Here is an 11867-nt window from a genome sequence, read left to right as displayed (position 1 = left end):
GCATTTACCACTACATCACAGACACCAGCCTATTGTATTTCGGAATCAACAGTGACCTCAGGACTCAGTAAAGGGTGACATTAATATTCCATGATAAACTAGTTACAGTACAACTACCTTGTTTACACAGAAAAAGAGAAATGTGTGTTACCTTCCGTTTCCTCCTGCTGTCTCCTCCCTCTGTCTCTGGGGTGTACAGGTGTCTCATGGCCTCTTTTTGCTTGGAAGAGGAAGAGGAGGGGTGTTTGTGAGAGGCTGGGGTGTCTGTCGTAGTATCAGGGACTCTGCTGAGTAGGGAGAGGTTTAACTGCACCACCAGATTCCTCAGGCCTCGGTGTGAGGATGGGGCTTGCTCACTACGCCCAAATGGGACCAAGGTGTAGAGTTTCTGCTTTGCCTGGCTCTGCGGCCCGTGGTCTTGGTTGGATGTGGCAGTGGGGTAGAGCACTCCTGGCCTGATGTCTGAAGGCCTCCCAGGGCCCTGGTGCCCTCTCCTGGGGATAGGACGCTGGCTGGACGTGGAGTCTGCTGGGACTTTGGCGACGTTGGGAGGCAGACTGGGCTCCGAGTCGGACTCTGATGAGGAAGATGATGAAGAAGAGGAATCTGTGGGAGGGATGACAGGTGTGGGGGAGGAGGGCGACGGCGGAGGGGAAGTGTCCAGCTGAGACTCTCTCTCTTCCTCCTCACTCTTCCTCCTCCTCTTTTTCTTAGTCCCGTGGTGTTGTGGATCAATGGGATTGCGGAGTCGCTCGCTGTTGGTGTGAGGTCTCTGCTTGGGCTGGACCGCCTGCCATTCACCTCTCTGCTGTTGCTGCTCCTTCCTCCTCCTCCTCTTCTCCTCCTTCTCTCTCTCCTCCCTCCTCCTCTTTCTCTCCTCTACGTCCTCTTCCTCCTCTGAACTCTGGACCCAGGGGCGTCTTGGCAACTTATCCTCTGCCAGTCTTCTCTCTCCCTGTTTCTCCCCTGGCCTCTCTCCCTGTCTCTCTACATTACCCCGCCCCCTTCCCTCTGCCTGCCTGTCTGCCTTCCTGTCTGCTGCCTGGGTCTCTCTCCGGTTGTCCACCTCCCGTTCTCTCTCCCTGGATTGGGGCTTCCTCTGTGGAGGCTTTGGGTGGGGAGCAGGGTTCTCCCGGGACTTGACTTTGGGTATAGGACTGGGGCTGGATCTAGAGCTAGGCCCAGAACCAGCTTTGGAGATCGGCCGAGAATGTGGCTTGGGACTCGATTTGGAACTGCGACCAACTCTGCTGCTGGTCTCTCTGCTAGGGTCTGCGGGAGGTAAGGTCTTGGCCCTGGGTGTGGGACTGGGACTGGTACTGAGGCTGGTTGTCAAACTAGGCCCAAACTTGGGCCTGGGTTTGGAGTTGGAATTGTGGCTGAGTCTGCTACTCTCCTTGGGCCTTTGTCCAGAGGTTGTTAGTTGTTGGCTGGTTTTGAGTGCTAGGATGGGGTTGTGTTTCAACCTAGGCTGAGAATGAAGCCTGGGACTGGAGTTGGGACTAGGTCTGGGTCTGTGGCTCGGCTCAGTGCTCAGCGCAGGGGCTGCCTTGGCTGTGTTCTTGGGAGTGGGAACAGATTGGCTCTGTTTGGGTTTAGGCCTGGAGCCGTGCTGAAGTGGAGGCTGGGGAGAGGAACTGTGCCTCAGTTTGCTCTTGGACTCAAAGCTGGGAGCAGGTGCGATCCTGATTTTGGGTCTATGGCTCGGGCTGGATGTTAAGCTAGGCCGCGTGAGAGGCCTGAAGCTTTCCTGATGAAGACTCTGAACTTGAGGATAGTGACGGGAGCTAGACTGAGTAAGGCTGGGACTAGGACTCTTAGGGGGGTGTCGGGGTATGGGGCTAGGGTCACGGTTGGCTCTTTGGCTGAAGCAGGGACTCAGACAGACACTGGGGACCGGGCTAAGGATGGGGCTGTGTCTTGGGCTGTGGCAAGGACTGGGACAGGGGCTGTAGCCAGGGCTAGGCCGAGGGCTAGGCCGAGGGCTATGCCTGGGGCTGTAGTTGAAGTGTGGGCTGGGAACAGGGCTCTGGCCGGGGCTGTAGTCCTCTCTGGTCCCCCAGGATCTGGCTGGAGACGGGGGTCTGTGGGGGTCTGGGGAGGGCGAGCTGTGTTCTGTAGCTCTCTGGGTGTGGTCACGGTTGCTGGATTCCCAGGAGGAGGATTTTTTTCTGACTTTCTTCAGCCACTTATCCAGCTGCCACTGAGAGGTGGGGGGGTGATCTGTCTGAGAAAAGAGAGGAGGATGGAGAGGGATATTTAAGGAGAGAGGAATGAGTAGAGAAACAGTCCAGTAGGAACAGCAAAGGAGAGGGATCATGCTTTTTGTGAAGAACAAGTCAGGTTGACTTTGATACATTCACATTGGTTTTAAACACTAACTTCCACTGTTAGTAACTTGCAGAAAGTGATTGAACTATATTCAATGAAAACAGGGGTTAAGCCAAAAACAACAATCTTCCTGAGCAGCAAGAAACACTATTTATAAATATACAGATGAGCTTTTCCCCACAAAAATATTGATATGTTGAATGGCCAGTGCAATATATATATATATATATATTTTAAGAAAACTACATGTTTAATAAAGTTGTGTAAGGAGGGGAACAGGAGGGAAGGAGGAAGAGAAGGATCTGTTGTTTGCTCACTTCTTTCTGTGAAGAGAGAGAATTCTGAAGGGGAGGGAGGGATAGAGTACGGAATGAGAGAGAGGAGAATGAGAGAGAGGAGAATGAGAGAGAGGAGAATGAGAGAGGAGAATGAGAGAGGAGAATGAGAGAGAGGAGAATGAGAGAGAGGAGAATGAGAGAGAGGAGAATGAGAGAGAGGAGAATGAGAGAGAGGAGAATGAGAGAGAGGAGAATGAGAGAGAGGAGAATGAGAGAGAGGAGAATGAGAGAGGAGAATGAGAGAGAGGAGAATGAGAGAGAGGAGAATGAGAGAGAGGAGAATGAGAGAGGAGAATGAGAGAGAGGAGAATGAGAGAGAGGAGAATGAGAGAGAGGAGAATGAGAGAGAGGAGAATGAGAGAGAGGAGAATGAGAGAGGAGAATGAGAGAGAGGAGAATGAGAGAGAGGAGAATGAGAGAGAGGAGAATGAGAGAGAGGAGAATGAGAGAGAGGAGAATGAGAGAGGAGAATGAGAGAGAGGAGAATGAGAGAGAGGAGAATGAGAGAGGAAGCAACAGTGACAGGGGTAAATGATAGATTCCCTGAAAAAATATGACACACACTGGAATATTTCAAAACACAAAACACACTCAAAACCATACAAACAGTACCCACATTTCTTACTCACAGTCCCAGCTTCATTCTTATCACCACTGTCAAAACTGCAATTTTCTAAACTGCTCTAATCTACACTGCACACGTACATTAAGACAACGCACTGTCAAAACTACCACTCGTTCAACCAGAGTCTAAGAAGACCAGTTTTAAAAACAGTGGCTGCTTCTTCAACCTTCCTTCCTTTTCTACTTTCTCTGGAATCTACACACATCTGCCCTGACAGACGATAACCCCCCGCCCACACACACACATGCTGTTTATTCTGCCTAACAACTCACTCATTAATCAAGAAAGAATAGAAGAGCTTTAAAAAGAAGAGGATATACTCACTGGTGGAGGGTACAATTACTTTCCTACTCTCTAATTATTTTCTATTTTTTCCTCTCTCTCTCCCCCCCCCTTCTCTACCCTTCTCTCTCCACCCCTCTCTCCAGTAGCTGACCAGAGCTAATTTAAACTACTCCTCCACTGCTCTCCTCCCAGGTCACGCCCCCATCCCAGGTCACGCCCCCCTTCCCCTCACCCTCTTTTCCAGAGAAGACACTGCATCTCTTGTACCCTCTCTGTCCCCTCCCTCCCCGTCTCTAACTGGAGCTCTGGAGCGCTATCCCCCCTCACTCCTCCTCCTTGGGAGACACTATAACGCTCATTCGCTCAACGTAGATGAAAAACACATGGGGCTCCCACCCCCGCACCACCACTCTCACTCCCACCACCTCTATAGGGGCCTGATATACTGCATGAATAGAGCCAGCTATGGTCATACACAGACACACAGGAGCTTCCATTCATACAGACAGGAGAAGCAGGTTTATCCTACTCAGCTCTCTCTGCATAGCTAACCTACACCCCCAACTGCTGTCCCCCTCCATTGACAATACACCCCCCCCCCCACACACACACACACCTCTCTCTCCCTCTCCAATTGAGCGAGAGAGTGGTCTGTCTATAAGCAGTGGTGTAAAAGGTCCTTATAGGTCTCTCTCTACTGAGCATTTACATGCTTGTAACTCACTGCCAATGAAACTTCCATTTTAAAGTTGGTCTTACCTTTACTTTAGTGTAAGATAGTATAGCAGGGAGAGTCTGCTGTTGGTTATTAGTGTGGGAGAGACTGTCATGCTAACTACGTACTAACGCAATGTTAGCATGAAACCGAATCTCCGGGACTCCCAACTCCCATGGGCTTTCCTCTTTGGGACTGGGCTTGTTCACGTGACGCCCAAACTCTAATTCCTACAGCAACTCCCCTCACCCTGCACAACCCTCCCCCACCCCCTGCCTCCCCCTCCCCCTACATACCCCTCCCCTACCCCCCTCTCCCTGCATACCCCTCCCCGCCTCACCCAGAGAGAGAGACAGAGAGAGACAGAGAGAGAGAGAGAGAGAGAGAGAGAGAGAGAGAGAGAGAGAGCGAGAGCGAGAGCGAGAGTGAGAGCAAGAGCAAGAGCAAGAGCAAGAGCAAGAGCAAGAGCAAGAGCAAGAGCAAGAGCAAGAGCGAGAGCGAGAGCGAGAGAGAGAGAGAGTGAGAATTCTAAATGAGGGGAGGGAGAGAGAAAAAGGGGGAGGTAGAAAAAAGTGTGGAAGGGGCTAAAGGGAGAGAGAAAAATCTAGAAAGAAACAGAATGAGAAACGCCATGAGAGAGAGAGGTAGCTAAAGAGAGAGAGATATGGTATACAGACAGACAGCAGTGTGACAGACAGTGATCGTGGTGGTACTACCTCCTCGGTGCAGCTGAGGGACTGAGCGTCGGTGGGTGTCCCAGGATCGGAGTGTGTTTCTGGGCTGGGGCTATGAAGGCGCTGGCTACTGCTCTCCTCCTCCGACTCACTGGAGGAGTCTGAGCCTGAAGAGTCTGTGCCTGAAGAGTCTGAGCATGAATGTCTCACCCTCCCACCATGTGTGTGTGTGTGCTGCTCCGACAGACTGTCAATCAATAAACACACGCACCAGAAAGGGGTCAGCTTAGACACAGAGACACACAGACACACACAGAGACACACACAGAGACACACACAGAGACACACACAGAGACACACACACACACACACACACACACACACACACACACACACACACACACACACACACACACACACATACACAGATGCACAGGCACGCACAAACACGCACAGTTGCACGAACATACATACGGTACAAACAATTTGTGGACGCTCAAACTCTGGCCCTCTTCATTAATCACTATCAGTGTGCGTCTGTTTAAGAGTGACCAGGAGAAAGATAACATGGATTGGTCTACCATCCAACTGTCACATTCCACACCTTCATATTGCTTCCTGAATTAGAACAGGTGTAGACTTTACTGTGAAATGTTGACCTACAAGCCTTTCCCAACAACGCAGAGTAAAAACAATATCACTAAATAAAAAGGAAATAGAAATAAAAGAACAATAACGAGGCTCTATCTAAGGGGTTCCGGTAACAAGGCTCTATCCAAGGGGTTCCGGTAACGAGGCTCTATCTAAGGGGTTCCGGTAACAAGGCTCTATCTAAGGGGTTCCGGTAACAAGGCTCTATCTAAGGGGTTCCGGTAACGAGGCTCTATCCAAGGGGTTCCGGTAACGAGGCTCTATCCAAGGGGTTCCAGTAACGAGGCTCTATCTAAGGGGTTCCGGTAACGAGGCTCTATCCAAGGGGTTCCGGTAACGAGGCTCTATCCAAGGGGTTCCGGTAACGAGGCTCTATCTAAGGGGTTCCGGTAACAAGGCTCTATCTAAGGGGTTCCGGTAACGAGGCTCTATCTAAGGGGTTCCGGTAACGAGGCTCTATCTAAGGGGTTCCGGTAATGAGGCTCTATCTAAGGGGTTCGGGTAACGAGGCTCTATCCAAGGGGTTCCGGTAACGAGGCTCTATCTAAGAGGTTCCGGTAACGAGGCTCTATCTAAGGGGTTCCGGTAACAAGGCTCTATCTAAGGGGTTCCGGTAACGAGGCTCTATCCAAGGGGTTCCGGTAACGAGGCTCTATCTAAGGGGTTCCGGTAACAAGGCTCTATCTAAGGGGTTCCGGTAACGAGGCTCTATCTAAGGGGTTCCGGTAACGAGGCTCTATCTAAGGGGTTCCGGTAACGAGGCTCTATCTAAGGGGTTCCGGTAACGAGGCTCTATCCAAGGGGTTCCGGTAACGAGGCTCTATCTAAGAGGTTCCGGTAACAAGGCTCTATCTAAGGGGTTCCGGTAACGAGGCTCTATCTAAGGGGTTCCGGTAACGAGGCTCTATCCAAGGGGTACCGGTAACAAGGCTCTATCCAAGGGGTGCCGGTAACAAGGCTCTATCCAAGTGGTACCGGTAACAAGGCTCTATCCAAGGGGTGCCGGTAACAAGGCTCTATCCAAGGGGTTCCGGTAACAAGGCTCTATCCAAGTGGTACCGGTAACAAGGCTCTATCCAAGGGGTGCCGGTAACAAGGCTCTATCCAAGGGGTTCCGGTAACAAGGCTCTATCTAAGGGGTACCGGTAACAAGGCTCTATCTAAGGGGCACTGGTAATGAGTCAATGTGCAGGGGAACGAGGTAGTCTAGGTAACTACAGTAAAGGTAGTCAAGGTAACTGCGGTAGTATGTACATGTACTGTGGGTTTGGGTAAAAGTGACTAGACAATCAGGACAAACACACACAATGCAGTACCTATTGTTACCAGTCCAGGAGGCTGACTGCTCAGGGTCCTAGTAGAGAGATGACAGAAAAGGAGACAAGAGAGACTGGCATCATTCATTAGCGTGTAACCATGAGCAAGTAGTGTTAACCCTGTGCTGCCCATATTGACCTGCCATTGGATAGGTGAAAACAATATGTGACCCGTTTCAGGAAACTAGGTGCATGTCACTACTTCACAGGAGAGCCGTTTGAACAGAAACTTTTTTTTAATTCAAAATGTGCTTTTTTAGCAGAAATGCCGTCTCGATCTTGTAAACATTCATGTGCCTTAATTACAAACCTGTACGACGTTTGTAAATACAAATACAATTAAATTACAAGACTAGATAATTAAGCCACAGAGAAAGTCAGCAACCTTCCCACTAGCCATGATTGGCTGAGATAATGAGTGGGCTAGACATGCTGAGAGATGAGTTCGGATTGGTCTGCCTTAAAACACGCTTCTATCTATTTGAGCTGGTCATTATGTGAAGGTAATCCTGTCTACTGTATTGCATAGTAAAACTTAACAAAAGGCTCCACTGTGAAAGTATCCATTTCAATAGAATGTCACTGCAACAGCTGTTTCAGAGCACTCTCGTCTGAGTGTACCAGAACGCAGAATAACTGATGAATTTACGAATGCTGTCAACCGGTGGGTGTAGCTGGTGAATGGAAGTCAGGCGCAGGAGAGCAGAGATGAGTGGACTAAGCACTTTACTCAGGCAATTATTAAAACAGGATGCAACCGCGTCACAAAAAATAAATGCCCAAAGAACAAGTGAGGCAGCACAAAGTACACACAACCAAGTACAAAGTACACACAACCAAGTACAAAGTACACACAACCAAGCACAAAGTACACACAACCAAGTACAAAGTACACACAACCAAGTACAAAGTACACACAACCAAGCACAAAGTACACACAACCAAGCACAAACTACACACAACCAAGTACAAAGTACACACAACCAAGTACAAAGTACACACAACCAAGTACAAAGTACACACAACCAAGTACAAAGTACACACAACCAAGTACAAAGTACACACAACCAAGCACAAAGTACACACAACCAAGTACAAAGTACACACAACCAAGTACAAAGTACACACAACCAAGTACAAAGTACACACAACCAAGTACAAAGTACACACAACCAAGTACAAAGTACACACAACCAAGCACAAAGTACACACAACCAAGTACAAAGTACACACAACCAAGTACAAAGTACACACAACCAAGTACAAAGTACACACAACCAAGCACAAAGTACACACAACCAAGCACAAAGTACACACAACCAAGCACAAAGTACACACAACCAAGTACAAAGTACACACAACCAAGTACAAAGTACACACAACCAAGTACAAAGTACACACAACCAAGCACAAAGTACACACAACCAAGCACAAAGTACACACAACCAAGCACAAAGTACACACAACCAAGCACAAAGTACACACAACCAAGTACAAAGTACCGGCTGCCACAAAGCATGGGTACACAACAAAACCTGGCGAACACCAGCCGGAAGCGAACCCACCTGATAATAAACAATACCCCACACAGACATGGGGGGGGGGGGGACAGAGGGTTATATACACAACAAAACCCGGCGAACACCGGCCAGAAGCGTACCCACCTGATAATAAACAATACCCCACACAGACATGGGGTGGAACAGAGGGTTATATACACAACAAAACCCGGCGAACACCGGCCAGAAGCGTACCCACCTGATAATAAACAATACCCCACACAGACATGGGGGGAACAGAGGGTTATATACACAACAAGTAATGAGGGAATGTAAACCAGGTGTGTGGGAAAACAAAACAAAACAAATGGAAAATGAAAGGTGGATCGGCGATGGCTAGAAGACCGGTGACGTCGACCGCCGAACGCCGCCCGAACAAGGAGAGGGACCGACTTCAGCGGAAGTCGTGACAAACGCTCAACACCCGGTTGAAGATGGCCGGTGTCAGTAAATGTTGGCAAAAAATATATAAAAATAGCTCTGCTAGGGCGAGTACAATGGTCAGAGTTTGGGTGGGGGCTAAAGCTTAAGATGATTCTTATGGCAATGCACACGGTCAGTGTGAACCAGAGGGACTTGACACAACGGGCCAAGCAAGCTGTATAAACAAAACGGAAACGACACAGGACGTCTTATTTAATCAAAGGGTTTGAAGTGTTCATCCATGTATACAGGTAAGAGTCTAGCTACAGGTATTATATGTTTCTAAATTTGTCAGAAAGTTGTTTTCTAGGTACAGCTCGCTAGCTAACATTATGTTTATGATCTGTGTGTAGTAATGTTATCTCAAAAAGCCATTTCGCATGCTATTCTCTCTCTCTCCCAGCCCCCCCACGCCTGGCCCCTCACCAAACTGCAGGAGTCCCTCTCAATCTTCGACCCCTCTCTCAATATTCTCTCTTCCTCCCACCCCTTCCAGATAATACAACTTTAAATAAGGGACGTAGCCACGTTACTCAGTTACAAAGTTATTTGTTACTAAAAAACAAGTTTGGCTTCTTTCTTTTACTGTGTAGAAGCCAACGGTAGAGGTGTGGGGGGGGGGCTAGAGGAGTGTTGGAGGGAGCAGAGAGGAATGGTGCAAGGAGGGAGGAGATAGGGAGGAAAGAGGGAGGGCGGAGAGAGTGTCTGAAATATTGCTAAAATGTTCTGAAAGGTTTGTAGAATGTTCTTGGGCGTCCCTACCTTGTCAGCATCCTCCTCGTCACTGCTGAGCTTCAAGTCATCAGCGAGCATGCTGGGAAAAAATGTAAAACCATACGTAAAGAGAAAGACTAAAGTAAATGAAAGGATGAAGTAGACAGAGGCTGTATCCAGTCTAGTTGTGAGGGGGTAATGAGGTATGACTGACAGAGGCTGTATCCAGTCTAGTTGTGAGGGGGTAATGAGGTATGACTGACAGAGGCTGTATCCAGTCTAGTTGTGAGGGGGTAATGAGGTATGACTGACAGAGGCTGTATCCAGTCTAGTTGTGAGGGGGTAATGAGGTATGACTGACAGAGGCTGTATCCAGTCTAGTTGTGAGGGGGTAATGAGGTATGACTGACAGAGGCTGTATCCAGTCTAGTTGTGAGGGGGTAATGAGGTATGACTGACAGAGGCTGTATCCAGTCTAGTTGTGAGGGGGTAATGAGGTATAACTGACAGAGGCTGTATCCAGTCTAGTTGTGAGGGGGTAATGAGGTATGACTGACAGAGGCTGTATCCAGTCTAGTTGTGAGGGGGTAATGAGGTATGACTGACAGAGGCTGTATCCAGTCCAGTAATGATGTATGATATGTCATCTCTGACAGAGGATATAAAGAGTTAATAAGTCAGGAGACTGTTCTGCATCTGAAGAAGTTCACACAAATGTCAGGTCACCTTTGGACTGGTGTCCTGGTGTTTTTATGCCATGTTGGCTGCACAACTAAAACTGTCCGATTAGTACTACTCCCTCTGTGTGTGTGTGTCGGTTTGTAAGTGTGTGCGTGCGTGTTTGTGTGTAAGCGAGGATCACAGCCCGGCTCATGGCCCCAGTGTTCGGTGACCTTAGGTAGATCATGTTTCTCGTGTCCCACTTACGATTTGTGAGGCGCCACGTGAGGCTGGGTCATCCTCAGCTGCTGCACATTCTCCCAAGCTGCGAGAGAGAGAGGTGAGAGAGAGACACAGATGAGAGAGAGGTGAGAGAGAGAGACACAGATGAGAGAGACGTGAGAGAGAGAGACACAGATGAGAGAGAGGTGAGAGAGAGAGACACAGATGAGAGAGAGAGAGAGAGAGAGAGGCGAGAGAGAGAGAGAGAGAGAGAGAGAGAGAGAGAGAGAGAGAGAGAGAGAGAGAGAGAGAGAGAGAGAGAAAGAGAGAGAGAGACGAGGGAGACACAGGATTGAAGACACATTGTCACGCTATACATATCCGGTATAACATGACAGGGAAAGGTTACAGACATATACACACAGGACAAAAACACACACTGGAGTGTGAATACATACTTTGCTGAGTTGTGTGCTGCTTTGCTTCCTAAAGAGAGCGAGAGAGAGAGAGCAAGAGAGAAATTAAAGACACACACACACACACACACAGACAGACAGACCCAGACAGACACACAGACATAGACTCCCTACCTTAGGGTTATAGAGGAAGCGCTGGGCCTGACTCCCTCCTGAGGGTTGCTGGGATGGCCAGGAATGGGTCATGTCCTGGGGGGAGGAAGTTTAGAGGTCAGAGGTCACAGAGATGGATAGACTTTACCACGCTTACAGAGAAGCATCTGCACACACACACACTCTGCAGTATTAGAATGAGAGTCTTCTGGGGGTTGACTCATAGTACAGGCTGCAGTGCCCTATGAGGAAATCTTGACCAAGAGAAGGTATCTGCCACTAGAGGGGGTGTTGTGGTATTTCTCATGACTCATTCTAAAACATGCCACTAGAGGGAGTGTTGTGGTATTTATTATGACTCATTCAAATCCAATCAAATTGTATTGGTCACATACACATGTTTAGCAGATGTTATTGCGGGTGTAGCGAAATGCTTGATTACTCATGTTACAGATTACTTTCCACTTCCCTGCTTAATGCCTGGACCACATCACTATGGGCTTTAGCCATTGAACTTAACCTAGCTTTAGACCAACGGGTGATTGGTTATGTCCTAACTCTAACCCTTGACCTGAAAGACATGAGGGTGATGAGAGTGCTCAGGGGTGATGAGAGGGCTGAGGGGTGATGAGAGTGCTGAGGGGTGATGAAAGGGCTGAGGGGTGATGAGAGGGCTGAGGGGTGATGAGAGGGCTGAGGGGTGATGAGAGGACTGAGGGGTGATGAGAGTGCTGAGGGGTGATGAGAGGGCTGAGGGGTGATGAGAGGACTGAGGGGTGATGAGA

General features: G+C 48.9%; 1 protein-coding gene across 3 annotated transcripts in view; it reads right to left on the bottom strand.

Annotated features, from left to right (window-relative positions):
- The window catches only part of LOC109870350 (AF4/FMR2 family member 3), a 38683-nt gene that overhangs the window by 11733 nt on the left and 15083 nt on the right, over positions 1-11867 (bottom strand). For all 3 annotated transcript variants that reach the window (XM_031800140.1, XM_031800142.1, XM_031800146.1), the window contains 7 exons: positions 11104-11178; positions 10972-10999; positions 10559-10616; positions 9680-9731; positions 6936-6973; positions 5011-5215; positions 152-2227 (listed from right to left, as the gene is read on the bottom strand). In XM_031800140.1, coding sequence (XP_031656000.1) covers positions 152-2227; positions 5011-5215; positions 6936-6973; positions 9680-9731; positions 10559-10616; positions 10972-10999; positions 11104-11178 — 2532 coding nt within the window. The remainder of the gene's footprint in view (positions 1-151; positions 2228-5010; positions 5216-6935; positions 6974-9679; positions 9732-10558; positions 10617-10971; positions 11000-11103; positions 11179-11867) is intronic.

This window comes from Oncorhynchus kisutch, linkage group LG2 (genome assembly GCF_002021735.2).
Source record: "Oncorhynchus kisutch isolate 150728-3 linkage group LG2, Okis_V2, whole genome shotgun sequence".
Classification (NCBI taxonomy): domain Eukaryota; kingdom Metazoa; phylum Chordata; class Actinopteri; order Salmoniformes; family Salmonidae; genus Oncorhynchus; species Oncorhynchus kisutch.
This window is presented reverse-complemented; position numbering and strand designations above follow the sequence as displayed.